The following is a 16,411-nucleotide window of genomic DNA, read 5'->3' on the forward strand; positions in this document are numbered from 1 at the left end:
GTGGAGCCCCGGGACAGCGCTCCGTGCCCACTAAGGAGAGTGTGTGTGTGAGATTTGTCATCTCAGCGTGAGCCCCCCGAGCCCCCGCACCCACGGCCGGCAGCGCCCGGGGCAGCGTCCCCACCCCGACCTTCTCCACGGCCAGGGCTCCGGGCGGGCGCTCCGGGCGGGGGCTCCGGGCGGGCTCCGGGCGGGGGCTCCGGGCGGGCTCCGGGCGGGGGCTCCGGGCGGGCTCCGGGCGGGGGCTCCGGGCGGGCTCCGGGCGGGGGCTCCGGGCGGGCTCCGGGCGGGGGCTCCGGGCGGGCTCCGGGCGGGGGCTCCGGGCGGGCTCCGGGCGGGGGCTCCGGGCGGGCTCCGGGCGGGGGCTCCGGGCGGGCTCCGGGCGGGGGCTCCGGGCGGGCTCCGGGCGGGGGCTCCGGGCGGGCTCCGGGCGGGGGCTCCGGGCGGGCTCCGGGCGGGCTCCGGGCGGGGGCTCCGGGCGGGCTCCGGGCGGGGGCTCCGGGCGGGCTCCGGGCGGGCTCCGGGCGGGCTCCGGGCGGGCTCCGGGCGGGCTCCGGGCGGGCTCCGGGCGGGCTCCGGGCGGGCTCCGGGGCTCGGCCGCGCCTGCGCCGCGCCGGGCGGGGCGGGGGCTCGGCCGCTGCCATGGCCGCGATCAAGCACCGGCGGACGGCCCTGGAGCGAGTGGAGAAGTTCCTGTCCGACACCTACTTCACCGACTGCAACCTGCGGGGCAGGTGGGCGGCGGGGGGACTCTCCGGGACACCCCCGGGGCGCTCCGCTGTGTCCCCTCGGGGTGGGGACGCTGCCCCGGGCGCTGCCGGCCGTGGGTGCGGGGGCTCGGGGGGCTCACGCTGAGATGACAAATCTCACACACACACTCTCCTTAGTGGGCACGGAGCGCTGTCCCGGGGCTCCACGGCACAGCCCCTCAGCCCCTGCCCTCCCCTGGCCACCCGGGGCCAACAGGGCCCTTTATTCCTCAGCGAATAAATTAATGAATATTTATTCGCTGTTAATATTATTGAGGCTGATGGGTGGCGGCAGGGCGATTCAGCCGTGCTGTGCAAGCTCTCTGTACCACTCCGGGCTAGTCCGAGCGGGACTGATCTTGTTCATGTGACCGTCTCCCACCACAGGCTTTTTGGGGATCGCTGTCCCCCGGCATCGCTCTCCTGCTTCCAGACTCCGCGGCGCATCCCGTACCAGGAGGCTGTGGCGCAGGAATTCGGGCCGGCTCAAGTGGGAGAGTGTTTCGGGCCCACGTGAGTAGCAGGTTTCGGTGGTGCTGTGCCCCTGGTGGGGTCGGAGCTCGTGTCTCAAAGGTATTTGTGTGGGTGAGTGCTCACAAGCTCTCCGTGGTGAAGGCATGAGTTGATCTTCCCTGCTGATAGCTTGGAGGTGTCTGCTCAGAAGCCCTAAGGGAGATTTCATGAGGGAAGGGACAAATTTCTTGCTGGTTTCTGCTGAGAGTTCTTGGGACCATGGTTGTGTCTCTGATGCTTCTGGGGGGGGATGTGTTTGCTTGTCAAGTTTGGGAGGAGATTCTTATCCCAGCAGTGGGCAGACAAGATGCCACTGCCGGTTTCTCTGGGGTTCCAGAAGGGCAGAGGTTAAATCAGGTGTGTGTATGGACAGGCAGCATCCTTGTGTGTGAATCCTGTCAAACTCGTGGGCTGTCCCCACCCTGGTTTTTCCATGGAGGGCTCTGAGGGAGCGTGCTTTCCCTCAGGAGAAGGTCACACAGTGGACTGAGGTTGCTGCCTGCTCTCTTCCAGGTGGGAGACGTGCTGGTTTAAGGTGGAGCTGAGCATCCCCCCGGCATGGGCAGGGCGGGAAGTGCACTTCGTCTGGGAGAGCGATGGGGAGGGCATGGTGTGGCGAGATGCCCAGCCCGTCCAGGTATGGAGACACGGATCAGGGGTGTGCCAGGTGCCCTGCTGTGTACACAGGGTGACCTTTGGAACCCCTGCCATGTTCTGTGGTGATGTGTGCAGGGCTCTGTCCCTGTTCTTGTGCCAACAATTATCCCACAATGTGTGGGACCAGCCCCTCTGTCCAGCTGGATTTTGGGGTGTCTTATCCTGCCCATCCAGCCTGCTGTCATGGACCTCTGCTGACACGTGCTGAATGTGCCATCTTCCTGTGCAGGGATTGACCAAGGAAGGTGAGAAGACCAGCTACATCCTGACAAGAAGCCTGAAAGAGTCAGAGCCTCACAGGTAGGTGGTCAGGCGAGCCAGAGCCCCCCACTGCTGGGGGACCTTGGTGTTGCTGGAAGCCAAGAGGCTGAGGACACACACACATCCTTGTCTGTGTCCTGATGCTTGTGACTGCTCCCTGATGGTTTCCTCTTGGTCCCCACAGCCTGACACTGTATGTGGAGCTGGCCTGCAATGGGCTCTTTGGAGCTGGCCAGGGCAGCATGATCGCCCCTCCAGACCCAGACAGGAGGGTTACCCTGAGCAAGGCTGAGCTTGTTGTCTTCAACAGAGATGTCTATGAACTGCTGGTGGATCTGGAAATACTGCTGGACATGGCTCAGGTCTGGGAGCTCCTCTTCCCTCTTTCACCTTTTCCTCACTTTCACTGCATCTTCTCCTGCTGCTGTTCTGTGACCTGAGACCTTGGAGGAGAAAATGTTTGCTGCTTCTGCTTTAGCACAGTTGACACTGTCTGGGCTTGATGATCCTTGTGGGTCCCTTCCAGTTCAGGATATTCTAGAATAGGAGAAAACTGAACTGAGAGAAGCCACAGGTGTTCTTTCATCCACTTTCTGCTCCAAAGCAGGATATGTTAACCATGGTTCCTTGGAATGGGCATAATGGAACCTGGATTTGGAAGGCATGTGAGAAAAGGCAAAAGGCTGTGTTTGTGAAGCAGAGACATGGTGTTTGCCTGTTATGACTGCCTGAGATAGAAGTTGAAAGAAGGCAGCAGGTTCTCCTGGAGGCAGGTAACATCTGAGCTGATACAGTGGCCAGAGTCATACTCTTATCCCTCTCAACCCCAGCTCCTAGGGGAGGAAAACCAGAGGAGTTTCCAGGCACTCTACACTGCCAACCAGATGGTCAATGTGTGTGATGTTACAGACCCCTCCACCTTCCCTGCTGCACGGGACCTGGCTGCAGCCATCTTCAGCCAGAGGAACGGCGAGAGCCAGCACACCATCCATGCCATGGGACACTGCCACATTGACTCTGGTGAGAGCAGCACAGCGCTCCCTCTCCTCTCACCTGGAGGCCAGGGTGTGCTGCCCAAGGGGAGAACAGGCTGCCCTTGGGCTCCAGGCACACCTTGAGAGGAGGGAATGGGCCCTCTGTGCTTCCACATTGCTGGTTTGTCTCTGGGGCAGAGTGGGAGTGTGGGTCTGGCTGGCTGTGCCCTTTGGAGCACTGAGGGGACTGGGGATGAGGGATGAATTACAGCCTGCTGTCTTCCACCTGTTGGGCTTCACCCCTCGATTTCCCATCCCAGGAGGGGTTTCAGAGAGGTTCCAGCTCCGTGAGGAGCTTGTGTTAGGTAGTAACCATGGTGGGGCCATGCCTGTCCCTGCAGCCTGGCTGTGGCCCTATGAGGAGACCATCCGTAAGTGCGCCCGGAGCTGGGTCACCGTGGTCCATCTGATGGAGCACAATCCAGAGCTCACCTTTGCCTGCTCCCAGGTGAGGGATCTCCCTCTGGGCACCTCTCCTCTGCTCGTGGCATGTTGCTTCTCCAGCAAAAGGAGATGGGGGGATGTAACTGGGTCGAGGCTGTTTTGGGTCTGGGCTCTTCAAGGAGGCAAGGGCAGTTGTTAGTTGCTATAAAGTTGTTTATTGCATGAGTACATCAGTCTTGAAGGCAGAGAGTTCAAGGTGTTAAAAGTCCATGCTAAAGTATTAAAACCCATGCTAAAAGCTTTCTGGCATAGAGTCTGAGGCAAGAGCTGCAGCTGCAACAGCTGCTCTCTGCTGTAGAGTCCCAGCCTTCGTGCAGGAACAGCAGCAGCAGCAGGGACCAGAGCCTGGTTGTCTTCTTGTTGTCATCTTCTTTCTTGTTGTCTTCTTGTTGTCATCTTCTTCCTTGTTGTCTTCTTGTTGTCGTCTTCTTGTTGTTCCTTTTAATACAGGGGGACTCATATACAAAACCACCAATCTAAGTAAAAGCACGATTCTAAAACATTCTTTCTAAACCAATCTAAACTTAATTCTAATCTGCAAAAGTAGCATGAAAGTAGTGTCAGTTCTCACCTAAAAAACTGCGTACATAATATTGTCTTTTAACACAAATATACTGTTTTCTTACTTAAAATTTATGTGTATGAGTTTATATATTTACATTAATACTTCTATCTGTTTACACATATAGTTCTGTCTGTTCTAGAGATGCAGTCAAAGTTCTGCTGTGTTTTTGATATGTCTGGAGCTAAGTTACTGAACTTTAAACTAGGCCTTAGGGCCTTTACTAGCTAACACAGTTTCTTAAGGTACTTAAAATATATTTCTACTTTCTTAAAACTGTAACTTACACTTGCACTTACTTAAAACTTAAATCTACACTTCTGCTTCATATCTATGTGGCTTAATATATCTTAATTTCTCTAAAGGCTTTAATGCAACCCCTGCATTCATCTGTCTCTCTGAGGAGCTCAGAGAGGCTTGCATTCCAACAAGTAACGAGCCAGAAGTGTTGCAGGGAGCAGGTGCAGGGTGTGGGGAGCTGGGGCTGATCCCTGTGCCCTGGCAGGCGCAGCAGTTCCAGTGGGTGCGGAGCTGCTACCCCGGGCTCTACGCACGCATTCAGGACTTCGTGGCCAAGGGACAGTTCATTCCTGTGGGAGGCACCTGGGTGGAAATGGTGAGTAGCATGGTGAGCTACTCGTGGTGAGCTTGCCACATCCTCCTTGTGCCATCCTCTGGGACCAGGGGAGAGCAGAGCCTTTGCTGAGCCTGTCTGGTTGGGGATGGTCTCCAGGCCTAGGAACAGCAGCTGTCTGAAGGGTCCAGCCTGGCAAAAGTACAATGCTCCCAAATAATTTCCCAAGAAAGGAGCTTTGGACTCCCTAGTGTGTTCCTCCTTTTCCCCTCTGCTGAGCCCTGCTGAGGTTCTCCCCACAATCTGCCAGGTCAGGTGGGTGGGAATGGGAGTCTTACATGATCTCTCCTTCCCTGTGCCTGGCTTTCCTTATGGACTCCCTGTGCCTTCCCCAGGATGGGAACCTGCCCAGCGGGGAGTCCATGGTGAGGCAGTTTCTCCAGGGCCAGAGGTTCTTCCAGGAGCAGTTTGGCCGGATCTGCTCGGAGGTACTTGTTCTTTTCCCTCACACCTTCCTCACCCACCATCTCCTTGCACCCCTTGCTCTTTGTGAGGCTGGGCTGACCTGTGTGTCCCTCTCCCTCTGCTCCTTGCCCCAGTTCTGGCTGCCAGACACGTTTGGGTACTCAGCCCAGCTGCCCCAGCTGATGCGTGGCTCTGGGATCCAGCGCTTCCTCACGCAGAAGCTCAGCTGGAACCTGGTGAACTCCTTCCCGGTGAGCTCTGCTGCCTTCTCCCCAGGGGATGGACTGTGGGTGCTGGAGTCTTCTGCAGGGCTCGACCTGTTGGTTCCACAGCTCTTAAGTTTAGCTAACACAGTCTCTGCTTCCATAAGCCACTAGGTTTTGGTGGCAGTGATGTCCTGTCAGCTTTAGGAGAGAGGAAGGATGTGATTAGAGATCCCAGCCAGGCCCCTGGCCTAGATATTCCTTCTGCTTCCAAACAGGAAGCTGTGAGTTGTGTGCAGGTCCAACAGACAGCAAATCCAGCCCCTGCCCTTGTGGCATTCCCTGTTCTTGTCCTCTCCTTGAACTGATCCATCAGGGCATCCTGCACCTCCCTGGAGAGAAAGTGAAGGCCCACTTTGAACCCTGAAGAGGCTCTGACATGCCCTTGTGCACCACATTTTCCTTTGTCTCCCCTCCAGCACCACACCTTTTTCTGGGAAGGCATTGACGGTTCCCAGGTCCTGACCCATTTCCCCCCTGGTGATTCCTATGGGATGCAGGGGCGAGTGGCAGAGGTGAGTGAGGTTCCAGCCTTGCATGAGAAGGGCAGTGCCAGCCCCCTGTGAGGCTCCTGGGAGAGGGCCCTGCCTGGGAGGGGAGCAGGATATCTGGCAGCATTGTTGGACAAAGGCTGTTGGGGTGCCTGACTCCAAGATGTGCCCGTGCCTGATTTAGGCACTTTGGGCTGGGGAAGAAGAGCAAGACTGGGCTTTGCACCCTAAAGACGGACCTGGCTTTCTTGTATGGAGCTGTGGGAGCTGGGGCTGGGTGCCAGGGGATTGCAGCTGCCCAAAAATCCTTCCAGATGCTGAAAACAGTGAAGAACAACAAGGACAAAGGCCGTGTGAACCACAGCGCATTCCTCTTCGGCTTTGGGGATGGAGGAGGGGGCCCCACGCAGAAGATGCTGGACAGGATGAAAAGAATGAGAGACACAGATGGGCTCCCCAGGTGAGAGGAGAGGTCCCACCCTCTCTCCTGGCAGGGGCATTTGCTTTGAGCCAGGTCTGGCCTTCAGCAATGCCAAAAGAAAGGGAGAAGGGCAGGGAGATGGGCAAGCAGAAGGCTGGGGAGGATTTTCAGGGCATGGAATCTCTCCATCATCAAGAGCTATAAGAACAGGTCCACAGGTCCATGGACTGCTTGTGACCCCCTCAGGAGAGCTGTGGGGTAATGGCCAGCACAGCAGCTGTGCCTGGGGAATGTCACAGGAGAAGGGTAGGAGAAGGGAGAGGGGAATACTTTGCATGGTTGTGTTGCAGATGCACCATTAGCCATGTCAGGCTTCTCCCCAGCTCATCACTGTCTCTGTGTCTGTCCCACAGGGTGCAGATCTCCACTCCTGACCAGCTCTTTTCTGTCTTGGAGAAGGAATCATCCCATCTGTGCACCTGGGTGGGAGAGCTCTTCCTCGAGCTGCACAATGGCACCTACACCACACAGGCCCAGGTCAGGGTCCCATCCCAGGCAAGGGGGCCAAGCAAACTCACAACACCTGCAAGCAGCCAACCCTCCTGCACTGGAGCTGGGATTCTGCTGCTGGTGAGAGAGATCCACTCCCAGCTGCCCATCTCCTGAGCATCTTCCTTCTGTCCTCAACTGGCACCAGATAAAGAAGGGCAATCGGGAATGTGAGCGGATTCTGCATGATGTGGAAGTGCTCAGCAGCCTGGCTGTGGCTCAGGACACAGCGTTCCAGTATCCTGCCAGCCAGCTCCAGCAGCTCTGGAGGTGAGGGAGGGTAGGAGCACTGCTGGTGCTGGGGCAGAGTTCAGTGCTGCAGCGTTGTGTGTGCACAGCCCCTGCCATAAACTGATCAGGAATCTGCCTGGAAAGAATTTGCTGCTTTGCTTGATTCTTCTGCTGAAAGATAACTCCAAACCCTCACTGCTCTGCTGTCTGGAAGCTTCATTTCCTACCGAAGCTTCTTCCTCCCCAGTTCTGGCTTGTTTGATCTTGTGCAACAAGGTATCTTGTAGCCCTGAGGGGTAAAAACAAATAGCTCTTACTGCCCGTGGTTGTGGTTTACTGACAGCTGACAGGACCTAACATGAAGGGATTTAAAGGATGCTGTGGAAAAAATCCTTTTCTCTCAAGTGTTGGGTAATGGGGGAATAAGGAACAGTTATTAAGTTTGTCTTGCAAACAGGGCTCTTGTTTGAGAGAAGAGCTTGTTCTAAGCCAACACAAATCCGGTGCTCTCTGCCACTTTCTTCCCTGATTTCTGCTCTCTGTTTTAGGTTACTGCTGCTCAACCAGTTCCACGATGTCCTGCCAGGCAGCTGCATCCAGCTGGTGGTTGAGGATGCCCTGCAATACTACACAGGTGAGCAGGGAATTTGGCTAGGAGGGCACTCACCTGTGGGAGCAGCTCCTGCCTGGTGGGGCTGGGGAGATTCCAGCCCTGGGCTGCCAGCAGCTCAGCAGGCATGTCTGAAATAGTGTTAGATTAGCAGGGCAGCCAAGGGATTGAGAACCATCCCAAATTATTGGCTTTTCTGCTTGCTGCTGGCACGCCAGGATAGACTCCCAGCAAGGTTTGTTTCTGCCTGCCCAGGGGTGCTTGCAGGGGCTTCAGTAACCAGAATTTTCCAGCTGAGCTGGCACAGCTCATTGTAATCTTGTAACAACAAAGTTCGGAATAATTATACACTTGAATCACTAATAGATAATAATAATTAATGATAATTAGCAATTGTAGCTTGGAAGGAGATAAAGTGTGTGTACATTTGCACGGGGAGTGCCAGAAGCTCTCTCAGAGCCAACTCAGGCCCTTCTATTGCCCAGAGATCCGCAGGGCTGGTGCTCAGCTGCAGGAGGAGGCTGTGCAGTCCCTGTGCAGGGATCTGCTGCAGCCCCAGGCCTGCAGCACCCACAGCACCCTCGTGTTGAACACCTTGTCCTGGGAACGCACCGAGGTGATCGCCAGGCCTGGGCCGGACGGAACAGAGATTTTGGGTATGTCTGACCTGGCAGTAACTCTTGTATCTGAGTTCCTAAGAGGGAAATACTCTGCCTTTCCCTCCCCTGGGGAGGGTTTTATTGACTGTTCAATTTGTTCTTTGGACAACTTGAAAGGGGATGAAGTCCTCTGAAGCATGCATGAGGAAGAGGAGGGTATGGGAGGAGGCAGTAGATCTGACATGACAGCAGCAGGGCAGCAGTGGTGTCACTTAGGGTTCAGTCTGGGATGAGTGTTGGAGCAGAACCTCTTTGCTTTCCAGCTCTGGTGACAGTCCCCAGCATGGGCTATGCCCTAGTGCAGGAGCCATTTGTGCCTCCTCAGCCTGTGGCAGTGAGGAAACAGGTAAGCACAAGGCAGATTTCCTCAGGTCTGTGTTCCCCACATCAGAGGCTGTTTGAGGAGAAATCAGGGTTAGGGTTGAAAGGAGGAGAAATCTAAGGAATGCACATGTTAAATTTTCATTGGAGGCACTCAGCTCCCACAGGTGTGGCCTGTGACACCTGTTTCTGGCCTTTTCCCAAGGAGGATGGCTCCATTACCATGGACAATGGGGTAATTGCTGTCTGCCTGGACACGATGGGGCGCCTGACCTCGCTTCAGCTGCTGGACTCAGGGAGGTCTGTGTCACCCAGTTCCTGGCCCTGAGCTGCTCAAACCTCTCCCAGGACTTCTCACTGTGCACCTTTCTCCACTGCCAGTCCTTCTGATGCTGCTCTTCCCCCGTTCCACTTTCTTTCAGAGAATCAGTCCCAGATGGCTGCTATGCCAACCAGTTTGCACTCTTTGATGATGTTCCCCTCTACTGGGATGCCTGGGATGTGATGGATTATCACTTGGAAACTAGGTAGTAAAGCAGTGCATGCAGCACTTGGATTTTGGGTTTGCCCTGAGATTCCTGCCTCCCTGTCAGTCCTAGCTGTAAGAGAGCATTCACTCTGCAGTAATGAGTGCCTGCTGCATTGGGATTTGGATCTACCAGGCTGAGACTATCTCTGCCTTCATTCCTTTCTCTAGGAAGCCAGTGACCACACTGCTGAAGCCTCTGGAAATCACCCTGGCTGGGGGCCTGCGGGGAAGCGTGAGCTTCTCCCTGCAGGTGGGGAAAAGCAGCACCTTAACCCAGGAGATCATCCTGGATGCCATGTGCCCCTACCTCCGCTTCCTGACCCAGGTTTGGCCCGTGGCTGCTGTGTGACACTGACATACTGTGCAGCTGGGAGCTGGGGAGCTGAACCTTGGGCCTGAATTATATCCCCCCTCCCTGTATTCTTCCCTGGAGTCCCCTGCTGCCTGTCCTCCTCTGCAGCAAGCAGCCCAAGCCTGGGGTCCCGAGGGCCAAGGGTGGAGGTGGGACCCACCAGTCCATCCGTGTTGAGACTCTGTTGTGTTTTTGTTGTAGCTGGCACGCACTGGCTGCTGCACACCGGGACATGAGAAGTGCAGTCTCTGCCTGCCAGTCCCCCATGGTGACATCCTTCTGCTGCCACGTTTAGGTGGAGTGGAAGGAGGCTCACAAGTTCCTGAAGGTGGAGTTCCCCGTGCAGGTGCGGAGCACAAACGCCACCTACGAGATCCAGTTTGGCCACCTGCAGCGGCCGACGCACTGGAACACGTCCTGGGACTGGGCTCGCTTCGAGGTGAGAGGGAGCTGCTCTGGGCTGCTCCTGCTCCAGGCAGTGCCTCGTGTGCTGAACACATCCCTCGGTGCCTCTGCAGGTGTGGGCTCACAAGTGGCTGGATCTCTCAGAGCACGGCTTTGGGGTGGCTCTGCTGAATGACTGCAAGTACGGAGCATCGGCCCACAGGAACATCCTCAGCCTCTCCCTGTGAGTGAGGGATGGGTGACGGGGGCTGCTGTGCCACTCTGCCTTCTGAGGTGTCCCTTGGAAGTCAGGCAACACCTGCTCCTAAATGACCTCAGTTAGAACAAGGAAATAGTCTGGTGGGTGGCTGTTTTCTGAGAATTTGGCTGACTTACATTATGTTAGTCAGTTAGAACTAATTCCTGTGAACTGTGCTCAAAGATAATTGAGGAAAGATCAGACTCATATTTGTAGCAGGTAGCTTTTCTGTTGCTAACCAGGAAGGGAGGCTTAAGGAGAGGAAAGGAACAGGAGTGTTAATGTTACGGGTGCATACAAAGCTAAAACAAACTGCCTTATTTCAGTTTGACTCCATCAGCTGCAATTTTCACAGGATGATACCCCAGGTTTTTAGCTTCTGGGACTGTCCAGGGTCTGTTTGCTGTTGCATATTTGCTTACATGTCAGGGTCCAGCCTTGAGGTAGCACAGGAAGCAGCTGTCTTGTCACAGTGCTCTGGGTGACACTGGGTGCTGTCAAGGCACCGGTCTCACTCACCTCATGTTGCTTTAGGCTGAGAGCACCCAAGTCCCCTGATGCCACGGCAGACATTGGGCACCACCAGTTCACCTACGCTGTGATGCCTCACAGGGGTGAGTGACCTGTGGGGACATGCAGGGTGGCAGCTGCTCCGGGGAGCCTTGGGGTGAGCGTGCCTCTGGCTGTGTGTGTACAGAGGCTGAGCAGAGAGAGGTTCTTGTGCTGCAGGCTCCTTCCAGGAGGCTGGTGTGATTCAGCAAGCCTACAACTTGAATTTCCCCCTCCACGTGGTCCCAGCCAGCCGTGCCCAGTGCCCAGCCTGGAGTGCCTTCTCTGTCAGCTCACCTGCCATCGTGCTGGAGGCTGTCAAGCAGGCAGGTGCTGGGGTAGAGGACGGGAGGCAGAGGAGCTCAGGAGCTGTTGTTGAGCAGGGTTTGCTCTTTCACCCACACCGAGTGGTGGTCAGGCTCAGCTGGGCACAGCAGCCTGTGTTGGAGGGGCTGTGCCTGTCTCATCTGTCTGAACTCATCTGTCTAAACTCTCCCCAAGGCTGAGGACAGAGCTGAGGCTGTGGTGGTTCGTCTCTACGAGGCCCACGGCAGCACAGTCACCGCCTGGCTCCAGACCTCCCTCCCCGTGAAGGAGGCGATGCTGTGAGTGCATGCAGAAGGGCTGGGGGTGGGTGGGGATGGAGATCAGTCCTTCAGCCTCGTGCTTTGCCCCCAGCTGTGACCTCCTGGAGCGTCCCCTTGCGCAGGGCCACCTGCCCCTGGAGCAGCAGGGCCTGAGGCTTTCCTTCACACCCTTCCGTGTGCTCTCCGTGCTCCTGGTCTGGAGCCACTGACACCAGACATTGCCCCTTGCTGGTGCTGCAGCCACCTGGACCAGCCCTGGGAGCTCAAATCACAGACTGAGCTGTTCCCCATCCCAAGAGTTGTGCAAGGCAGCAGTTCCAGGGAAGGGCACTGTCCCCACGTCCTGCACCCAAGTGTTGGAGAGCAGCGCTTGAATAACCCTGCTCCTCAGGAGAGGACAGCTGCCCACTGCCCAACCAGGGCAGGCAGTCTTGAGCAAGTTCTGAGCTCATTTAAGTGTGGACAAAGGTGCAGACAGACTGGGGCTCCCTGCTCCTGCTGTAGATGTTTGGGGACCAGCAGCTTCTACAATGACTGCTGTGTCACAGCCTTCATCTTGTCCAGCAGTGTGTAAAAACACACTCCACTCCTTCCCTTCTCCCCCTGCCTGCCCCTTGCACTGCCCTTGCAGAAGAGGAAACAAAAAAAAAAAAAAAAAATCAAGAGAATTATATAAAAACAAGCTCCAGCCTGTTTACTTAACCTGTTTCCAGGTAACTGCACTGATCTGCCTCCTCCCAGGTGTTTGTTGTAGTTGCTCTTTTAGTGTCTGCCTGAGCAGGACCTCACTCCTGGCACTGGGGAGGCTGAACTTACCTTTATTGTGGGGGGATGAGGCAGAGGGGAAGTCTGCTCCAGCCCCTGTGGAGAAGAGGCTGGACACAGAGGGATTTATCCTTTGCATAAAAAGGCATGCACGGTGATTTCTACACAAAATACTTTATTAGTCAGCTAAAAACAGTGATTTGCTCAGCAGCCAGAAAGGGAGGAGGGAGAGGGAAGAGTCAGAGTCCACTACAACACGTAGACCTGGCCCTTTTTCCCCTGAAATGCCTGTGGACAGCAGGAAAAAGCCCCATCACCAGGCTCAGCTTCTCCCTCCCACATTGGCACGATGCCACAGCAGCAAATAAGTGTGAGCACAGGTAGGGAGCAGCTCCATTTTCACTAGCACTAACCCTGGTCCGTGGCCAGGCCCTGCCTGAGCTCCTCTTGGCCCCTAAAATGCCCCTCAGGAGGTGGCAGCAGGTGACACTCACACGGCAGGGGCTGCACCTGGAGAACAAAGAGGGAAATGAGGAGTCAGAGGGCAAGGGGGTATCCAGCTCTGCCCCATGGGCTCCTCTTGTGCCCCTCCATCCCTTTACCACCAGGGAGCTCTCCCAGAGCCCCCAGGGGTGCCCAAAGCCACAGGCACTGCCAGGCTCACCTGTGCCCCTGCGAGCGGATGTGCGGCGGCTTCTCCTGACACTCTGAGGCACCTCAGGCGAGGCTGGGGCAGCACTCACTGTCCTCCTCCCACGAGCACGTCCCTTCCTTGGCCTGGCAGCCTGCTCTTCCTGCTCTTCCTTCACTTCCTGCTCTTCCTTCACTTCCTGCTCCTCCAGCCTCGGGGGTTTTGCTGCAGCCCTGCGGCGCTGCTTCGGGGCACGGGGGGTGACCTGAGTGGGTGTCAGAGCTGGAGATTACCAAGGAGGGAAACTCCATGTGGGATCATCACCATGAACAGGGCAGGGGCAGCAGGACAGCCAGGCACAGCCACAAAGCTGCTCACCTTGGGGCTCGGTGTCTCAGGCTCTGCCTTCAGCTGAGGGCTCTTCTTGCGGGGCGCCTTGCGGGGTCTCTGCCCTGCACCAGAGGATGTGGGGTAAGGAGAGGATGAGGCAGAACCTGCACCCCAAGGGACAGCCCATGGCACAGTGACCTTGCAGGGATGCTGTTCTAGGTGAGGATGAAAAAACAGCTGCACCCAGGTGGGTTTGGATGCTGGTAAGAAGCTTTGGGGACAAATGGCTTCTGTCCCCTGATGCCAATGACTGTCACAGGCCTGTCAGCACCCCAGAGAGAATGGCTTGGCTCCTGCCTGTGCCCCTGTGCTGCACAGCAAGAACAGGGTTTCCTAGGAGCCCTCCTGGAGCAAGAGTGGGTCCCACAGGAAGGGGAGAGGAAACTCACCTTTGGGAGCCATGGGGCCAGGCTCTCCCTGTAAGGAAGGGACAGAGCATTGGCTGGGGTGCAGTCATTCTGCAGGCAGCAGCAGCAGAATCCCTGCCCCTTCTCCATCCTCCAGCCACTGCAGTGATAGGGAAACAGCCACATTTCCCTGGGAAGACAGGGGAGTTGGGCTAGCTCTGCCTGCCCTTTGCCTTGGGGACTCTGCCATCATTCCCTGTACCTGCAAGGCCCCAAACACAGGGCCCAGGAGGAAGAACAGGGCTGCCAGAGCACCCAAACACCCCCTCTTCCCTCCATCTGCTGCAGATTGCTCACCATCCATTAGCTGGCTGCCCACCACAAAGGAGGTCCTTGTCACCCCCATGCCCAGGAGCTGGATGGAGAGGGAAACCCCCAGCCACACAGAGTAATGGGAGTCTCAGCAAGCAGAAAACAGGCCAATGTCCCCTTGGAGGAGTGGTTTGGGCACTCCCCATCTCCAGGCTCCTACCTGGAACCATATGGTCCTGCCACTGCGGTCCCGCAGGGAGCTCATGCCAGGCACCAAGTAACACTGCAGCCAGTTCTTAAAGCTGGAGTAATTATCCGGGTGCTCAGGGTCCAGGAGCTGCTTCTCTGGGAGGGGAGACAGGGAAAGGACAGAATCAGAGCAGAAGCTGTGATCACCATGTCAGGGTGGCCCCCAAACCTCCTGATGCTGAGAATGCAGAGCCCTGGCCTCCCTGCCAGCCCCATTCCCTCACCTGCCATGATCACCTCCATGGGCACGCTGTGGCACAGCTCCAGCAGATCTGGGTTCTCCTGCCTCAGCTTCACCTTCTTGCTCAGCGTCATGGAAGGATCCTGCAGGCATGGAGAAGGGCAGAGAAGTCACCTGCCAGCTACCTCTGCTTCCTCAGCTTCTCTCCTCCCGTCCTCTTCCCCATCTCCTGCCCTCCAGAGGATGAGCTCTCCACACATGACAGCCCTGAGCTCACCACACAGTAGCCTTCCAACTTAGCTACAACGCCATGAAAGAGGGCTAACACACAAAAACACCAGCAGCAGGTCGGGTAGTGTAGTTTTCAGGCTTAAAATAGCCACTTCCTCTCCCCTGAGGCCACAAGATCAGCCTTGGGCTTTACTGCAGCCTTCCCCTTGGAGATTTTAAGCTTGCAAGGTGCTTGTTTCCCTCACCTCTTCCTCTCCACCCACCCCAAAAACACTTGCAGACTTCCTTAGGGCAGGAGACTGGCAGAGCTCATCACGAAGGGCCACGGGCAACCAAACCCCTGCCTTTGGCATCTGTCTGGAAACCTGCTGCTTTCTGAGCCTGTGAAAGCACCTGGTACTCCCCACCTTCTTCCTCCTCTCCTGTTCCCGCTCCTTCAGGGCCTCCAGCACGGTCCGAGCTTTCTCAAAGGGAGGGATCTTCAACCTGAGAGTTACAGAGCAGCCTGAAGCCTTGGTTCTGCCACTTCCAGTGTCTGCCAGGTGAGGAGGCACGGCGGCTTAGCCAAGGAGCTGGCAAGCTCCAGCAAACCCTTAGAGCCTAAACCTCCCTCCGTGGCAGGTCAGCGGGTGCTCAGCTTCTACTACTATTGCTAATATTGTTTTCTTCAACAGAAAGAAACAATGTAAGCAACAGTAGTAGAAGCTGCTGTTTGTCCATAACAATCTATTATTTTGAGGGACACATTTTCACGATAGGTTTCAATGTCTAGTTGGTATATTTCATTTCAATTCCATATTTTAGGAAAAATGCATTCCCCTCAACTCCCACCCACTTCTGTACCCTTCTACTGGTGTTTCCTGGTTCTTTGCCCTGAAGGCTCTTTCTAACTCTAGCTACATTTTACTTCCTACGCTCGGGAGTGGGAAACTTAGTCCCTCTCACACAACTACAGCATGACATAGAGTTGAGGCATGTTTTAATTAAAAGACAAGAGTGGTAAACAAATTTTCATAAGGAGCAGATTGTCTAATAGAACTTACACAGTTTCTATGAATTAGACTATAAACCCCAAAACTACATAATACTATGTAGTGGGTGCTCAACCCAACTTACCTGTACAGGATCTCAGCACGCAGGTAATTCCCAATTCCATTGAAATACTTCTGGTTTAAGAGGACCTCACAGATGGGCTTGTCAAAAGCCCTGTCCTCCAAGTTCTTCAGCACATTCTCCCTGCAAGCGAGCACGGGACATCAAGAAGAGTCACCTGGACATGTCTGTGCAGGAAAAGGGACCAAACCCGAGCAGGGAGCATTCCTGGGGGCGCTCACCTGAACGCCTGGTACTCGGACACGACGCAGGGCCCGCGCTCCGGCTGCCAGGCGTCCCCCAGGCGCCAGGACCCGAAGCGCCGGGGGTCGACGAAGCAGAGGGCGCGGGGGGGGCTCTCCCGGGTCAGGAAGCGCAGGTGGGCATGGCGGGGCAGCTCGGCGGCGGGGCACAGCCGGAACGAGCCCGACATGCCGAAGCGGAACACCAGGTCCTGCGCGGGGGGCCCGGCTGCGGGGTCCAGCGCGCTCAGCGTCAGCCGCAACTCCTTGCCCCGGGCGATGGCCGAGATGCCGTAAGCCTCGCTGCGGAAGGGCACCTCGGGGCCGCGGCCCACGGCCGAACGCTCCACGCCGCCCGCGAACACCAGCGCCCCGCAGGCCCCGTTGATGAAGCGCCCGGCCAGGTGCAGCTCCGGGCACTCGGGCATGGTGGCGGCCGCACGGCACGGCCCGAGCCCGCCGCCACCGCCGGCGGCACGGCCCGCCCCCATTGGCTGCGCGGGGCGC

The 16,411-nt window shown here is 56.6% G+C and overlaps 2 protein-coding genes across 2 annotated transcripts; one reads left to right on the plus strand and one right to left on the minus strand.

The window, feature by feature from the left end:
• Positions 1 to 607: 607 nt before the first annotated feature.
• On the plus strand, positions 608 to 12,336 carry MAN2C1 (mannosidase alpha class 2C member 1). The gene is made up of 26 exons (XM_071441810.1): positions 608 to 734; positions 1,137 to 1,262; positions 1,776 to 1,899; positions 2,149 to 2,219; positions 2,365 to 2,542; positions 3,011 to 3,200; positions 3,556 to 3,662; positions 4,726 to 4,836; positions 5,190 to 5,282; positions 5,394 to 5,510; positions 5,942 to 6,037; positions 6,328 to 6,473; positions 6,848 to 6,971; positions 7,132 to 7,253; positions 7,763 to 7,848; positions 8,310 to 8,480; positions 8,747 to 8,829; positions 9,010 to 9,104; positions 9,227 to 9,331; positions 9,502 to 9,658; positions 9,981 to 10,124; positions 10,204 to 10,313; positions 10,863 to 10,942; positions 11,058 to 11,203; positions 11,379 to 11,482; positions 11,556 to 12,336. Exons 1-26 carry the CDS (start codon positions 643 to 645, stop codon positions 11,671 to 11,673), a joined length of 3,096 nt encoding a protein of 1,031 aa, XP_071297911.1. The 5' UTR covers positions 608 to 642; the 3' UTR covers positions 11,674 to 12,336.
• A 51-nt stretch (positions 12,337 to 12,387) lies between these two features.
• NEIL1 (nei like DNA glycosylase 1) lies at positions 12,388 to 16,381 on the minus strand. Its single transcript, XM_071441812.1, has 9 exons — positions 15,905 to 16,381; positions 15,687 to 15,806; positions 14,978 to 15,056; positions 14,383 to 14,482; positions 14,130 to 14,254; positions 13,640 to 13,667; positions 13,239 to 13,312; positions 12,894 to 13,125; positions 12,388 to 12,739 (listed from the first exon to the last, which is right to left on the minus strand). The coding sequence occupies exons 1-9, from the start codon at positions 16,330 to 16,332 to the stop codon at positions 12,720 to 12,722; spliced, it is 1,206 nt and encodes a 401-aa protein (XP_071297913.1). The 5' UTR covers positions 16,333 to 16,381; the 3' UTR covers positions 12,388 to 12,719.
• Between the last annotated feature and the right edge of the window lie 30 nt (positions 16,382 to 16,411).

This window comes from Agelaius tricolor, unplaced genomic scaffold (assembly GCF_023055355.1).
Source record: "Agelaius tricolor isolate 1412-34295 unplaced genomic scaffold, bAgeTri1.0.p SCAF_16, whole genome shotgun sequence".
Classification (NCBI taxonomy): domain Eukaryota; kingdom Metazoa; phylum Chordata; class Aves; order Passeriformes; family Icteridae; genus Agelaius; species Agelaius tricolor.

Excerpts from the sequence above, each read along its gene's own strand:
- MAN2C1 (XM_071441810.1), top strand. The coding sequence starts at position 643 with ATGGCCGCGATCAAGCACCGGCGGACGGCCCTGGAGCGAGTGGAGAAG. Across the intron at positions 3,663-4,725 it reads TCACCTTTGCCTGCTCCCAG|GCGCAGCAGTTCCAGTGGGT; the intron begins GTGAGGGATCTC and ends GTGCCCTGGCAG. Across the intron at positions 10,125-10,203 it reads GGGACTGGGCTCGCTTCGAG|GTGTGGGCTCACAAGTGGCT; the intron begins GTGAGAGGGAGC and ends GTGCCTCTGCAG.
- NEIL1 (XM_071441812.1), bottom strand. The coding sequence starts at position 16,332 with ATGCCCGAGTGCCCGGAGCTGCACCTGGCCGGGCGCTTCATCAACGGG. Across the intron at positions 15,057-15,686 it reads CGTGCTGAGATCCTGTACAG|GTTGAAGATCCCTCCCTTTG; the intron begins GTAAGTTGGGTT and ends TGTAACTCTCAG. Across the intron at positions 13,668-14,129 it reads GCAGGACCATATGGTTCCAG|GGAGAGCCTGGCCCCATGGC; the intron begins GTAGGAGCCTGG and ends CCTTCCTTACAG.